General features: G+C 39.2%; 1 protein-coding gene across 2 annotated transcripts in view; it reads right to left on the bottom strand.

Annotated features, from left to right (window-relative positions):
- The window catches only part of LOC128263888 (transcriptional regulator ATRX-like), a 449,251-nt gene that overhangs the window by 308,694 nt on the left and 124,031 nt on the right, over positions 1–16,526 (bottom strand). For both annotated transcript variants that reach the window (XM_052999165.1, XM_052999163.1), the window contains one exon: positions 12,176–13,339. In XM_052999165.1, coding sequence (XP_052855125.1) covers positions 12,176–13,335 — 1,160 coding nt within the window. In that variant the 5' untranslated portion in view covers positions 13,336–13,339. The remainder of the gene's footprint in view (positions 1–12,175; positions 13,340–16,526) is intronic.

Raw genomic sequence — 16,526 nt, 5'->3', positions numbered from 1 at the left:
ATAAGCAGCAGCAGCATAGTTTAATTTTTAAAAATTTTAAACCGACTTTATCCCACAAGAATTAGGCAGAAGCAATATTTAATTATATTATTATTAAATAAAGAGTTGAGTGTTCGCTGATATTTTTTCCCGAAACGAAATATTTAAAATAAAATTAAATAGTCAAACTTCAGCAAATTTAAAAAATAAAAGAAAATTGAATTTTCAACAGGAAAGAACGCTATAGTAGAGTCCTCAACTGTTAGGTACCCGTTACTCAGCCAACAAACTTCAACCTTAGTATTTCCCCTACAAAACAATCGATGTTTAGGTGGCGCCATCTGTCGAACTGCATAGCCAACACTAGAAGCTGAGAGCGTGCAGCAGCCCCACCCCTTGCTAACTGTTCTGTATTTCTCTCTCTCTCACTTTCTTTTTCTCTCTCTCATCTGCTAGCAGCGGCAGATTAGCGGACGACCAGTGGCTAGGCAGCGGCAGAGGGGCGGCAGAGAACTTCATAAACCCCATAACTTCTAAAATAATAGCTCGATTTTAAATTTTTGGGACTGCCGACAGATATGACCGAAACGCACAAACAACAATCAACCCCAACCTTCTAAAATGCCTCAGAGTGACAGTAAATATGTTTTGAAATAAACTTGGAACTCCTTAGGAAACTCTAGAATCTGCATGCCAAATCCCAAATCTCTAGCTTTTATAGTTTCCAAAATCTCGACGGACATACAGACGGACAGTCGGCCAGACGGACAGACGGATAGAGAGACGGACATGGCTGGATCGATTCAACGAATACAATATACCCTTTTACTCTACGACTAACGGGTATAAATATTTAAAAATTGAAAGTGAAGTAATATAAGAGTTCTCTGACAATAATAAGGCAACAGTTCAGACAAAAAATCATATGAGCGATTGTGACATAAAATAATTGTTAGAATATTTCCAAAAGCTCAAAAGCGCGGAGAAGTGGCAAAAGAGTCAAAGCAATCTAAATTTGGCAATGACAAATGATCAATTAAAAACCCATTTAAAAAGCGCAATCTCGACCGCAATCGCAACGCAATAGCAAAGTTTCCAAAAAAAATTACAAGACATTCAGAGACGCTTAGTTGATGTAAATATCGGCACACCGTGTAGCGACCCCCAGATATTTTGAGGTCTCTGCCGGACTTCGAGGGAAAAATGAGACGAACGTCACATGGAAGAAATCGGCGCAAACCGCATACAAAGTGTATGAAAACTACGATGGTAGTTCGAAACACTACCAAGCTGTAGGCATACTTTGAACAAAAATAAAAGGTTCAGCTGATATGGTTCTTTTTGAATTTAAGCTATAACAAACCGACCAGATTTATCATATGCGGACAAACGATCGGTATATTTAATAGTGCAAGAGATTACAACGCTCTGTTATGGAAATTTGACTCTCCTTCAGTACCATGACGGAGTAGAGAAAAAACGGATTCTGCTTATAAACAAGCAATTATGACCTACGACAACGTTGAAGCTGTTTCATTGAACAAAAAATACAGAGCAGAATATCGCTAAGCGATGTTCTTTTTTCGGAAAGACCTTTAGATCTTCCTTCCGTTCTAGCACTATCCCAAGAAGTCAAGTCAACATCCAAAGGTCGGTCAAAAACAGAGCAGAGAAAGAAGTGCAATAAATTATTCTAGACTTAACCTTGAGGATAAAAACCCCCATTTCAATAAAAGATTAAGACAGCCACCCAGACAGGATGGACGTCGACGGCTCATCTCGTTTTAGGCAATGCACTCATAAGCAACAAAGTGGTCCGTTTCATATGCAACCCCAAAACAAATAAAATATGCAATCCAACACTAACAATAATCAGGGACTAATAAATAAAAGACCAGGCAAAAGAAGTGCTAGATACACAGGACGAAAACAACAAAGACTTAACCATTTGGCGTTAGGTAATAACCTACCTAACCAAAACACATACCCTGCAGAAGCCGAGGAGGAAGTGGAAGTCATAGACGATGACCTCGTAGAATATTATAAAACTAATTTTTTAGGCATTAATCCCTGCTCCCGTTCATAGGAAGGGATATATTAGGGAGAAAAATCAATCTTTTGATAGACAGTCGGGGTTTTTTTATTTTCCCGTGGAGGTGGTTGCTGGAGAGAGAGATGTTAATTAATTTTCCACAAATTTAAAATCGTCCTCGAAGGTAATTGTTACAAAAAGAAAGAAAACAATTACAAAATAGAAAATGTAATCAAAATAAAAAATTTATTGTTTTATTGTTTCCATGGGAGCTTTTTGATAGGAATAGTTGGACGACTTTGATAAAATTTAAACCATAATTCTGAAGTATTAAACAATTTCTAAACGAAAAAAAATTTCAAAACAGCATATTTATAATTTGTTTATATTTATTTTTCCGATTGTTCATATGGGAGCTATATGCTATAGTCATCCGATCTGGCTTACACATTTTGGGAAAGTTTCATGCAGATAGCTTTTAAACTGCGAGTCTAGTTTGCGTAGAAACGGGCGGGCGGACGGGCAGACGGACATGGCTAGATCGACTCTCCTAGTGATGCTGATCAAGAAAATATATAGTTTATAGGGTCGGAAATGTCTCCTTCACTGCGTTGCGAACTTCTAACTGAAATAATAATACCCTCTGAAAAAGTATAAAACACAATAAAGGAAGCAATGTATTTACCCTTGTAGCTATTTCATAAATAACATGTTTTTTAAAATGATGAAGCTATGACCGTTTTCCGATGAATTTTTCGACCGTTCCAATGTCTGACTTTAATAAATTAAAACCGAGTTCTAATTCCGAAATAATAAACCATACCTATATATCGAGATATATTTTTAAATAAATTGAAAAACAGAAAGGGTTACTCGTAGAGAAATGTAGTTGTTGTAATAGTTTAAAAGTATGTAAAAGGTAGAAGGAAGTGTATCCGCCCCAAAAAGTATAATCGACCAAAAGGTTGACAATACCGTTGAGCTTATTATGAGAGCCACAGTAGAATATAACAAGACAATACATTCAGTGACAAGACTGCCACCTAAGCAGGCCTTGCACTCAGCTAATGCCGAACAGAAATTACCGCTTACCCCACTGTACACAGAAGAGCGTGTACAAGCAGACATGGGAACGTCTGTCCTCATTAGAGGGAGGGTGGTCCACAAGGACAACCCTAGATAAAAATACCCCTCAACTCTTTTTACCTTTTTTACCTTATTTTCATATACACTACACCTTAGCATACTTTCTACATTTTATACAAAATATATTTAACCTTTCGCCTGGTATGGGAACAGAGAAACTTTCTTCGACACTCAAGTTATTTGTTCGAATTTTCAATTATAGTAGAAGAAACTACTAGGTTGTCCGATTTATTCCCACCGTCTCATATGAAAAATTGTTAGACGTCGATACCGAACATTTTAGAAGTTTATTGTCTGTTTTAAAAATACACCATAGGATGGCCAGGAGCCTAGACTTCCTAGGCATCGCACTCAAAGTAATTGCGGGCACACCTGATGCGGCCGACTTCGATATGCTAAAAGTGTCCGAGGCACGTTTAATTGAGTCAAATAACCGGCAGGCTATAATAAATACGCAGACGCAGAATAAAATTAATGAATTTACAGAGGCCGTTAATAAAATTATCAAGGCAAAACGAAAAAATACGAGGTACTTTTGGCCAGAAACAGAATACTAATACCTGAGATTCAAAACGTAATGCTTACAGTCACACTTGCAAAAGCAAACATCATAAGCCCATCAATTTTTAATCAAAATGATTTGAAGTCTGTATTTGTTGGTCACCCCACAAAGTCCCCATCATTAGCCTACTAGAGGCGTCAAACATTAGAGTCCTTCAGTCCGATAGTATAATCCATGTGCTAATCGCATACCCTAAGATTAAAACTATTTGTAAAAAAGTCATGATCTTCCCTGTATCACACCAACAAACCATCCTGCAATTAAAGTGAACACAGTAGTCGAATGCAATAGCGACGTCTTAGCAGTCACCGATTGCGTAACAACAACTTACGCGTCGTTTTGCAAGCTGGCGACCCATGATACTTGTGCTCGAGGCCTACACGCGGGGAGTACCGCACTATGCGAGACGCAAGCCAGCCACCTAAGCCCCATTACGTTAATAGATGACGGAGTAATAATAATCAACGAATGCCCAGCTAAAGTCAGCACTGATGACGGCCCTGAAATAGCCACCAACGGCTCACACCTCATTACGTTCGAGCGAGTGGCTTTCATCAATGGCACCAAATACTCAAACCTACGTGAAGCCATAAGAAAAACTCCGGGCATGGCGGCATCCCCGTTACTCAACATCATCGGCCACGATCCCATACTAAGCATGCCATTTCTCCAAAGAATTAACAACCAAAACTTGCAGGTTATCCAAGGGCTTAAGGAGGAAGTAAAATCGGCTGGAACTATCGACCACTGGTTCGCGGCCGGCTTGGGAGCCAGTCTTCTCATCGGCTGCTCCTTCCTACTCATCATGATGCTGAGGAGGAGACGAGACGCACGGGAGATCCAACAACTCGTTGACAAATTCCAGATGACGGAGGACGGTCATATTCCTAAGGGGAGAGTTGTTAACACTGTTAAGGAGTAATCATAAGTCGATACAGATACAGTTGCAAAATCAGCATAAACATCTTTAGGGGCCGTGCCTGGTTCTTGGCCGTGCACGGTATGGTGAGTTATGTTGATTTTGCTAGTTTCAGCACTTTGCTGCACGAGCGGTCGGCTTGCCGGCCGCGCATAGCTTACGTAAAGTCATATATGTTTTCATTTTTAATTTTGACATTCAATAAAGAACATTGGCTTGAATATAAAACTCCGGCAGTGGCCGTCAACATTTACTCTATTAATTGAAATTGGTTATCGAGCCTTAAGGGCCGTTAGCAACAAAGTCAGTTACTCCCAAAGTAGTCTTCATAAAAAGAAAGAAGAGAACCAGTGGCAACCGCCCGGCTCATCCATTAGAGCAGCCAGCCACGGTGGCAATTACGTCATCACCCCTTCCCCCGGACCAGCCACGGTGGCAACTGGATCGCAACTCCTCACCCTCACGGACAGCGGCGAGGGACAGCGCGTGGCTGCCCAACTAAAACATAATTGGCACCCAACTTTAATACCGAACCCACGACACAAAAATATGTAAGTGGGCTGATCAAAATTAATACAGTCAAACTTCAAATACACATACAGGGAAAAATAAATAAAAATCCCTACAATTGTAAAGGTGACTTACAAATAAAGTGAATTAATATAGGCCATCCCTAAATAAAATTTTCCTTCGGACGCCAAGCACCCAGTTATTAATATAAAATTATAATATACAAAATTATTTATGTCGAATTAAAACATTCGGCCTCCCAATAACGTGTGTTTAGTGTCAACAAATTAGTCGCCTTATGAGTTTTCCAGGCCCATATAGGGAAACTAAACGCGAACTTGACAGTGACAGTGAAGAAGAATTAATCCGAGATACCCGTAGATATCAACAAGCACGGGCACAACAAGAAAGTAACGCGGAAACCATGAACGCGACACAAATAGAGGCGTTAATTCAGGCCGCATTAACTAGCCAAGAACAGAGGCTCAGAGCCGAATTCGCGGGTCAGATCAACGCCGTTAACCAACAACTTCAGAGCTTGCGTATAGAAGCGCCAGAGGTATAATCTTACCAGCGGGTAAAGGTAGTACCGGGAGCACCACAGTGCGATATACCATTACATATAGTGAAGTCGATTCCAGATTTTACTGGCATACAAGATGAGTACGTGGCATGGAGGCAATCCGCCACCGATGCCTACGAATTATTCGAGTCTTATGAGGGCAGTTCCGCGCATTACCAAGCCGTTACTATTATTAGAAACAAAATTAAGGGACCAGCGCGCGCGCTGCTAGTTCCTTATAATACAGTGCTTATTTTTAAAGCCATACTAGCTAGATTAGACTGCTCCTACGCAGATAAAACATCTTTGCGCCTATTACGGCAGGGACTTGAGTCGGTCTGTCAGGGCGAAAAAAACACTTATGCAGTACTACGATGAGGTCGAACAAAAATTGACCCTCGTTACAATCAAAATTGTCATGACACATGACGACGAAAGGGCTTTATTACTCAATACAGAAGTTAGGGCTGACGCCCTACACGTATTCATTTCCGGTCTAAAAAAAATCACTAAGGGCTGTTGTATTTCCAGCACAGCCAAAAGACCTGCCAGCAGCACTGGTATTAGCTAGAGAGGCAGAGGCCAGTATCGAACGAAGTATGTTCGCGGCCACATATGCCAAAGTAGCTGAGCAAAGAAATTAGAATACTGATTTTTACAAGGGCCAGCACCGAGCGCCCGAGAAACAAGGGAAAAATCCTGGTGCCAACCGCGGACCAGAAAAATATCCACATTTTTTTTAAAAAGCCAAACATGTATCAGAACAACGATGCATGGCGTAAACAACTGGGTAGATCAGGGTAAACAAAATCAATCCCCGGAACCTATGGACATTGATCCATCATCTTCTAAAGTCCGACATCCAACGGGTTTTAAACAGGGAAACAACACTCAATACCAGAATTTGCAGAACCCGAAAAGACCAAACTCTTCGGAGAGAATGACTGGCCAAAGGCGCCAGCGGGTTAACAACGTTGAGCAAACTGCAAACGCGGAAGGAACTCAAGATTGTGAAAACGCGGCCACAGCCGCACTAAATGCAATTGACGATGACAGTGACTCATTTGACGGTAACGACCTTGTCAATTTTTTAGAGGAAGGTCCCGCTTGCCCTTCATTGAGCGTGGGCTGGCGGGGAAAACTATAAGAATCCTAATAGACACTGGAGCGGCAAAGAGTTATGTAAAGCCTTTAGAAGAGCTGATAATAATGCCTGTCGACTCCATATTCATTGTGAGTTCCATTCATGGCTCCAGTAATATTAAAGAAAAACGCTTTATGCGCATATTCTGCCTAAAGGCTCAATTTTTTTTACTTTATACTATCAACACTTTTGATGCCATAATAGGTTTCGACTTGCTAACGCAGGCGGGAGCGGCATTAGATTTACATAACAGTGTAATCAGGTATGGAAACATATCTGAGAAACTGAAATACCACGAATGCGATAACGTGAACTTCACAAATATCGATGACTTAGTAGTCCCAAATTCAGTGAAAGCTGCATTTAAAAAATGATCCTTAAGAGGAAACAAGTGTTTTCGCACTCTAACGAGGCGCTGCCTTTTTACACCTCGATCATTGCCACAATTTGTACAGAAACTAGCGAACCCGCATATTCCAAACTATATCCTTACCCCATCGGAGCAGCAGATTTCGTTAATACAGAAATCAAACAGCTGTTAAAGGGTGGCATTATCCGGCCCTCTAGGTGGCAACAAGAAAAAACGGCTGGTGATCGATTTCAGGAAACTGAATGAACGAACTATAGCCGACCGTTGCCCTATGCCAAGTATTCCTATGATTCTAGCGAACCTAGGAAAGGCAAAATTCTTTACTACCCTAGACTTAAAATCGGGGTACCACCAGATTTATCTGGCTGAAAAAGACCGTGAAAAAACTGCTTTCTCCATAAACAGAGGAAAGTATGAATTTTGCCGTGTACCCTTTGGAAGCGGGAAGCATCTTTCAAAAGCGATCGATGACGTACTACGTGAACAGATCGGGAAAATTTGTTACGTCTATGTAGACGATGTGATAATTTTCTCCAAAATCGCTGCCGACCACGTTATACACATTGACACAGTCCTTAAATGCCTGTGCGAAGCCAACATGAGAGTGGCACCGGAAAAAACCTAATTCTTCAAAGAAAGTGTGGAATATTTAGGTTTAATTGATACATCAAAACGGACCCGGAAAAGGTAAAAACCATTCAGGAGTACACCGAACCAAAAAATTTGTTCAGCCTCAGGTCTTTTCTAGTGTTGGCTAGCTACTACAGAAGTTTTGTCAAGGACTTTGATACCATAGCCAGAACACTTACCTCCATACTTAAGGGAGAGAATGGCACGGTTAATAAACACGTGTCAAAAAAGGTGGCTATCGAATTCGATGAGTCCCAACGCAGAGCGTCCGAGCGCCTGCGAGACATTTTGTCATAAGAAGATGTGATATTAACGTATCCAGATTTCAAACTTCCTTTCGATTTGACCACCGATGCCTCAGCAAGCGGTATCGGTGCGGTACAGTCCCAAAAAGGCAGGCCAATCACAATGATATCTCGTACGTTGAAAGACTGTGAGCTCAATTACGCAACCAACGAAAGAGAATTATTGGCAATTGTTTGGGCTATACGAAAACTACAAAGCTACCTATACGGCACAAAAGAGATCAGGATTTTTACGCACCATCAACCTCTTACTTTTGCTGTATCGGAGCGAAATACAAATGCCAAATTTAAACGATCGAAGAACATAACGCCAAGGTATTCTACAAACCCGGAAAAGAAAATTTTGTGGCCGACGCTTTGTCCCACTCTGACGTAGCCACTATTCATAGTGAACTTTCCTTAACCTACACGGTCGAATCCACCGATAAACCCCTGAACTGCTACAGGAATCAAATAATCCTGGAGGAAGCAGAGCAGCCTTTACGGCGACACTTCATAGTTTTCGGGACCAAAAACCGACACAATATCCAATTCAATAACAGGGACTAGATGTTCGGATTGGTCAAAGAGGTAGTAAACGTAGACGTTGTTAACGCCATTTACTGCGCCCTCTCCGCACTAGAATGCATGCAACATTCCTTGGTGACCGAATTCCCAGCAACCAAGTTCTTGCATTGCAAACAATTCGTGAATGACATCACGGATGCAAATGAACAAAAAGAAATAATTATCTGCGAACACAACCGCGCTCACAGGGCAGCCCAGGAAAATGTTAAACAAGTCCTTCAGGATTACTACTTTCCAAATATGTCCAAACTCGTCAACGAAGTGGTTGTAAACTGCAAGACATGCACCAAAGGGAAGTACAACAGACACCCCAAGGAGCAAGAGTTGGGTATCACACCAACCCCCTCATATGCTGGCGAATGCCAGACATATACTCTACGGATAAGAGATTTTTTTTAACCTGCGTAGATAAATTTTTAAAGTTCGCTGTAGAACAGCCATTACTTTCTAGGGCCATAGTCGATGTGCGCAGCCCCATATTACAACTTAAAAATATTTTGCCAATCATTAAAACAATATATTGTAATAATGAGGCATATTTCAACTTGGAGACTATAACCTCATTATTAAAAAATCAGTATAACATTGACATTGTTAATGCACCCCCTCTACACAGCAGCTAAAACGGGCAAGTGGAGCGATTCCACAGTACCCTAACTGAGATAGCTAGGTGCATGAAAATCGACCAAAAGGTTGACGATACCGTTGAGCTTATTATGAGAGCCACAGTAGAATACAACAAGACAATACATTCAGTGACAAGACTGCCACCTAAGCAGGCCTTGCACTCAGCTAATGCCGAACAGAAATTGGCAATAATAAGTAATATTGAAAAGGCACAACAGGCCAATCTAGATAGGTGCAACCCTACTAGACAAAACAGAATTTTTGAGGTAGGAGAAAAAGTATACCTCAAAAATAACAAGAGGTTAGGAAATAAACTTACCGCACTGTACACAGAAGAGCGTGTACAAGCTGACATGGGAACGTCTGTCCTCATTAGAGGGAGGATGGTCCATAAGGACAACCTTAGATAAAAATACCCCTCAACTCTTTTTACGTTTTTTACCTTATTTCCATATACACTACACCTTAGCATACTTACTCCATTTTATACACATTAGACTTAACCTTTCGCATGCTTACAGGATCGCGGAAATTTTATTGATAACGTTAACTGTAGTTAACGCTAGAGTGACGGATTATTCGCATGCTCAGTATATCCCAATTACGGGCGGAATTGCGTTGGTATGGGAACAGAGAAACTAGCTTCGACACTCAAGTAATTTGTCCGAATTTTCAATTATAGTAGAAGAAACTACAAGGTTGTCCGATTTATTTCAACAGTCTCATATGAAAAAATTTATAGACGTCGATACCGAACATGTTAGAAGTTTATTGTCTGTTTTAAAAATACACCATAGGATGGCCAGGAGCCTAGACTTCATAGGGACCACACTCAAAGTAATTGCGGGCACACCTGATGCGGCCGACTTCGATATGCTAGAAGTGTCCGAGTGACGTTTAATTAAGTCAAACAACCGGCAGGCTATAATAAATACGCAGACGCAGAATAAAATTAATGAATTAACAGAGGCCGTTAATACAATTATCAAGGCAAAACAAAATAATAAAGTTGACACTTCCCACCTGTACGAGGTACAGAAACAGAATTCTAATAATTGAGATTCACCCAGCAATTTTTAATCAAAATGATTTGAAGTCTGTATTTGTTGAGCACCCCACAGAAGTCCCCATCATTAGCCTACTAGAGGCGTCAAACATTAGAGTCCTTCAGTCCGATAGTATAATCCATGTGCTAATCGCATACCCTAAGATTAAAACTATTCGTAAAAAAGTCATGATCTTCCATGTATCACACCAACATACCATCCTGCAATTAAAGGAGAACACAGTAGCCGAATGCAATAGCGACGTCTTAGCAGTCACCGATTGAGTAACAACAACTTACGCGTCGTTTTGCAAGCTGGCGACCCATGATACTTGTGCTCGAGGCCTACACGCGGGGAGTACCGCACTATGCGAGACGCAAGCCAGCCACCTAAGCCCCATCACGTTAATAGATGACGGAGTAATAATAATCAACGAATGCCCAGCTAAAGTCAGCACTGATGACGGCCCTGAAATAGCCACCAACGGCTCACACCTCATTACGTTCGAGCGAGAGGCTTTCATCAATGGCACCAAATACTCAAACCTACGTGAAGCCATAAGAAAAACTCCGGGCATGGCGGCATCCCCGTTACTCAACATCATCGGCCACGATCTCATACTAAGCATGCCATTTCTCCAAAGAATTAACAACCAAAACTTGGAGGTTATCCAAGGGCTTAAGGAGGAAGTAAAATCGGCTGGAACTATCGACCACTGGTTCGCGGCCGGCTTGGGAGCCAGTCTTCTCATCGGCTGCTCCTTCTTACTCATCATGATGCTGAGGAGGAGACGAGACGCACGGGAGATCCAACAAGTCGTTGACAAATTCCAGATGACCGAGGACGGTCATATTCCTAATGGGAGAGTTGTTAACACTGTTAAGGAGTAATCATAAGTCGATACAGATCTTGGGTGATTATTGGATCACCCTAGTGTTTAGTTGCAAAATCAGCATAAACATCTTTAGGGGCCGTGCCTGGTATGGTGAGTTATGTTGATTTTGCTAGTGTCAGCACTTTGCTGCACGAGCGGTCGGCTTGCCGGCCGCGCATAGCTTACGTAAAGTCATATATGTTTTCAGTTTTAATTTTGACATTCAATAAAGAACATTGGCTTGAATATAAAACTCCGGCAGTGGCCGTCAACATTTACTCTATTAATTGAAATTGGTTATCGAGCCTTAAGGGCCGTTAGCAACGGAGTCAGTTACTCCCAACGTAGTCTTCATAAGAAGAGAGAAGAGAGCCAGTGGCAACCGCTCGGCTCATCCATTAGAGCAGCCAGCCACGGGGGCAAATACGTCATCAACCCTTCCCCCAGACCAGCCTCATTCTCACGGACAGCGGCGAGGGACAGCGCGTGGCTGCCCAACTAAAACATAATTTACATTCTATTAACAAAAAAAAAACAAAAAAAGAACATCAATTGTTTACTTAGCTGGGATTTGACCCCTGGACGTTAAAGCTACCCAATATTTGATGTTTAAAGACATTTTATATTGGGCTACGTCGCAAAATTATCGCAAACGGGCTCAAAAGTGAGTAATAACTGGACATAAATGTACATTTCTAAGTCCGTTTGCAAACTTGATATGTATTACGAACATTTTACGATAGTTTCGCTATCGTCTTTGTGTCCAATAAATAGGGAAGGTATGCATAATATAAAAATTGATAAACAACAGATGGTATAGTTTTTTTTTTTTCTATTGTAAACTGTTAAAGGCCGAAAATGTCCTTCTCGACAACAATTTTTTTACGAAGTTGAAAACTTACCTTTTAATTTCCTGGTCGGTTTCGTTGTTTGATATAGAACTATTTATTTTTGTATTAAGTTCATTAAAAACACCAACAATTGGTTTAATCATAATTTCCAACTTTATGTATTTGGAAAGATCAATACCATCGGAAAAATTTTGATGGTGGCTTTCATTTTCCCTGGAATCACATATAAGCTGCTTTAAACAAAACATTTTACTACTTTTATTAGATGATTCACTACATATTTCGTCAAAGCTTCTTTCAAATTCCGAGTCGGTTTGAGATGATCCAGATGTATTTAACATAAGTTTCATTTTAGCTTTAAAATTATGTTGATACCGATTTTTTAATACATTTTCTGAATTCACATCTGTAGTTGGTGGTAGACGTCCAAGTATTTCCTCTAACTTTTTTAATTTTTTAGATATAAATTCTCTAAGTTCATTTTCAGATTTTGATGCAAAGGTGTTGCACTCAAAAAATAATTGCCTTGCAAAACTCATAGTGCTTGCTAAAAGACCATTTAAGACTTTTTGATTTCCCAAGTTTGTATATATGTTTGTAAGACACTGGTCATTTGGATCAATTTCTAATGTTTCTGAACAGTTTTGATAAATGCTTTTAGTTTTGCGTGTTTGGTTGACAATATTTATGGATAAAGCTTTACTTGGGTTAAATCTTTTTTCTTGTTTTGCATCATACTGATACTTATACATTTTTAAATTTTTGATTGTATTCTCAATAAAACTATATATATCGCTTGGAATATCTTTTATAATATTTCTACTTGGTATTATGGCACTAAGAAGTATTTCGCGAATAATATCCGAATTGGGTTGACACAATATTACTTCTTGACAGGTATAGTTATGATCGCTCAGTGCGTCTACGAATTTCCGTTTATATGTTTGAAAATTTGTTTGTGCACTGCAAAAGATTTCTTTTGTTTGAGTACTTAATAAATCTTCAGTATCGCCATGGTTTTTAAAGTTAGTCTTTATGTTTAATGGATATATGTCGTTGTCTTGAAATTCATAAGCGGTTTCATTGATTGTTTTTGTCTCAACGGTAGTTTGGCTTTTAAACGATTCATCGAAATGTTCCTTCTTAGTGAACAAATCGACAATATGCGGCGAGCCCCCTCTTGATGTTTGAGATGGCAAAGCTGTTTTCATTTTACTGAAATTAAATTAAAAATAGAATTCATATGAGTAAGCGTAAAGATCCATGCCAAAAACAGCATAACATTGCATCTGCACAAGCTAAAATAATTAATCCTCACGAATAATCCAACATTTCTCGTCAAAGCTAGTATCGACTAAACAAACAGAGACTCTAACAATTTCAAAAATAAATATGGCCCCAGAAACCAATATATACCCTCGCAGCTTTTTAAAATTTAAATATACTTTTAAACAATTTTATTTCGCTTGCCTAGGTAAGAATTAAATAACAATCACATATTTAACTGAAAAAAAAAACTACACGCTGCTTTGAATTGTAAAAAGGCTGATTTTACTGTGCAGCTTTGTGCTGGTTACCAAAACCGTTTAAATAAAAATCCCTGTCCCATTTGGCTTTTGAAAAAACGAGAGTACACAGTTTTGACAGTGCATGAAAATTGTACAGCTTTTAAAATGACCTTTAGGATGGCAATATTATAATGTTTGGACTCTAGTGAGCAAGCATTGTCAGAGCAAACTATTGAGAAATAGCTGATTACAATCAAGCTGTGTAATAATCTACGAAGGAGTTTACTGTTGACAATAGTTAGATATTTCTAATTTCTGAGTATGCAGAAATACTTAAACGGCAAATATAATTCATAATAAATAACATTGTACAGTTATCACTTTTTAAAATTTTAGTTATAAGTAATTCGAATCATTTTTTACATTTTAAAATTGTTAAAAATTTTTATAATTTCGCCCTGTAAATTAATCACCAAATTGGTAATGTTTAGCTGCCGGCACGTTTAAAAGAATATAAGTTTTTGTCACTTTTTTAAGAAAGCATCAATTAACTTTTTTATAGACGTTTATTTATTTTTTTTTTTACGTTTTTTTGAAACATTATACCAAAAATTTAATTTCTTTTTAATTTGTTTGTTAGATGTTATTATTAACTTGTACAAGATACCTTATGTCAAATTTTGTTATTTAAGTGCAACAATACCATGACCAGGAGTCGTCCTAATATGACTTGAATGTTGAAAATACCTAAGATCACAGTCTGACCTCTGATTACAAAAAAAATATTTTTGTCCATAATACCTTTTCTTATGTTTCTATTTAACTTTAAAAAGCTTTAATTAGAAATTTTATCAACAAATTTGGTTGGCATTGATTTCTGCGCTTTGAAAAAAGGCATACAATGCTTACTATAGAGAAAAATGTGTTATATGTACATAAAAAGTTAGGTAATTTCAAAAGCTATAATCTTCTATAGTCATTTAAAATATGTGGTCGTGTGAAGCCAGTGGGTTTTCCAAAAAGTGATAGAGCAAAGTTAAAGAGGTTCCTGGACGACACACATCGATTTTGTTTTAACAAAAAAAACAAACAGGAGGGCATTTTTCATTTTCATTTTTCAAAATGCCTTAGAAATCTTGTTCATTGAATATCTTATGAACAGAGTATCAGATTGAGATGGTTGAGGTGTCTGATTTGAGGAGATGCTGTTTTGCACCCAACTTCGGCCGTTCCTATTAATTTAAAATAAAAAAGCCTAGCTTTCGTTTTTGAGATCCGTGTTCTTTACAAAGTGTTGTGTTTAGGATGAGTTCTTATTTCAGACTGAGTTTATTAGTGCTATATGTTGTTCAGAGTGGCCAGATGTTATCATTAAAAGAAAGTGTGGTTATGCAATGGAGGAATACGAAGCAGGTGCGAGGTAGCTTATTACAAAATTTGACAAAATATAACACATCTCCAACTTTATGAAAAACGATTAGAAACTTTGGGTTTTCTAAAATCTTTAGGCTGAAAACGATCGACTTCTTGGCGAACACGACTGCTTTGGCGTACTGCTTTGTATCTGCCTCGGTTGCTGTGTAGACGATGCGAAACTCTCAGGAGGATTAGGTTCAGGATAATGTTGCTGAACACGGGGCGAAGTGGAAGGTTGGTCTACTTGTTGTGGTGCAGAAATGGAAGCTGGTTGCGGGATTTAAGAAACCCACCAAAACTCTGGTGGTTTCTTAGTAGAGTTTGTTGCTGAGAGCTTCGGCTTCATTTGATTGAAGTGGCGTTCGACATAGCCACTTGTGGTGCGTACAATGAAGAGCATTTTACCAATTAGACGATCTATAATGCTATCAATCCACTTTTTTCCTGTTAAGTAATTTTGGGAGTAGACCGTTTGATTTGGATCGTATTAAGTAACTAATTGTTTTCTTCGACAGGCTGCTCGAAAAGTTGGCTTGGTACGGTGCGGTTTAAACGACCGTGAATCAACTCGGCAGGAGTTTTCCCTTGGGAATTCGGAGTTAATTTGTCAGAACCAAAGTACTTAGATGCTGTAAGACTTGCTTGAGAAGTTTGTCCTTTTGCAAGTGGCTTTGAACAAAATCTGAATTTATCGGTGGAGAAAATTAAACAATAGTGTGGCAAGCTTCCTCTTCTTTGTCGAATTTTGGATATGTGGATCGGTACTGGATATCGAAGTTATAGGCCATGAGAATAATAGCCCAGCGTTGTAACCCGTTAGATGTCATCAAAGGAAGATGCTTTCCTGGGTTGAAAATAGTTACAAGCGGCTTGTGGTCGTTTATCAGCGTAACCTTCCTACCGTACAAGTATTGGTTGAAACGTTTTACTCCGAATGTTATAGAAAGTCCCTCTTTCTCAATATGGCTGTTTTTGACTTGATGTTTGGCAAGAGATTTTAATGCGCAGTCAATGGGTTTCTCTTCGTCATCGTGCTGAAGATGGGACAGGACTGCCCCGATGCCAAAAGATGATTCATCTGCAGCCAGAATCAGTAGCAAATTTTCATCGAATTGGGCTAGTTGCGTTGCATAAACTATGAGAGACTTTATGGCTAAAAAAGATTGTTGCTCTTGCCGACCAAAAATGTATGCTACAGTTTTTCTGCGTAGTTGGTTCAAAGGAGCGGCCAACTTAGAATTGTTTGGAATAAAGTTGCAATAGTTGTTTACTTTACCCATGAATGCTTCCAATTGTTGCAAATTAGAAGGAAGTTTTACAGCTTCCAAGCCTGAGCTGATTGGGAGAATACCGCTTGCGCTGATCCCTCGGCCTAGATATTCAATTTCGTTTTTGAAAAATAAGCATTTTCCCTTTTTGCATCTGATACCATTATCGTAAGGAAATGTTCTTCCCCGGCAGGTGGTAACATGATGATG

The sequence above is a fragment of the Drosophila gunungcola genome, unplaced genomic scaffold, assembly GCF_025200985.1.
Source record: "Drosophila gunungcola strain Sukarami unplaced genomic scaffold, Dgunungcola_SK_2 000025F, whole genome shotgun sequence".
Classification (NCBI taxonomy): domain Eukaryota; kingdom Metazoa; phylum Arthropoda; class Insecta; order Diptera; family Drosophilidae; genus Drosophila; species Drosophila gunungcola.
The sequence above is the reverse complement of the archived record's forward strand: the minus strand, read 5'-3'. Positions and strand labels throughout refer to the sequence as shown.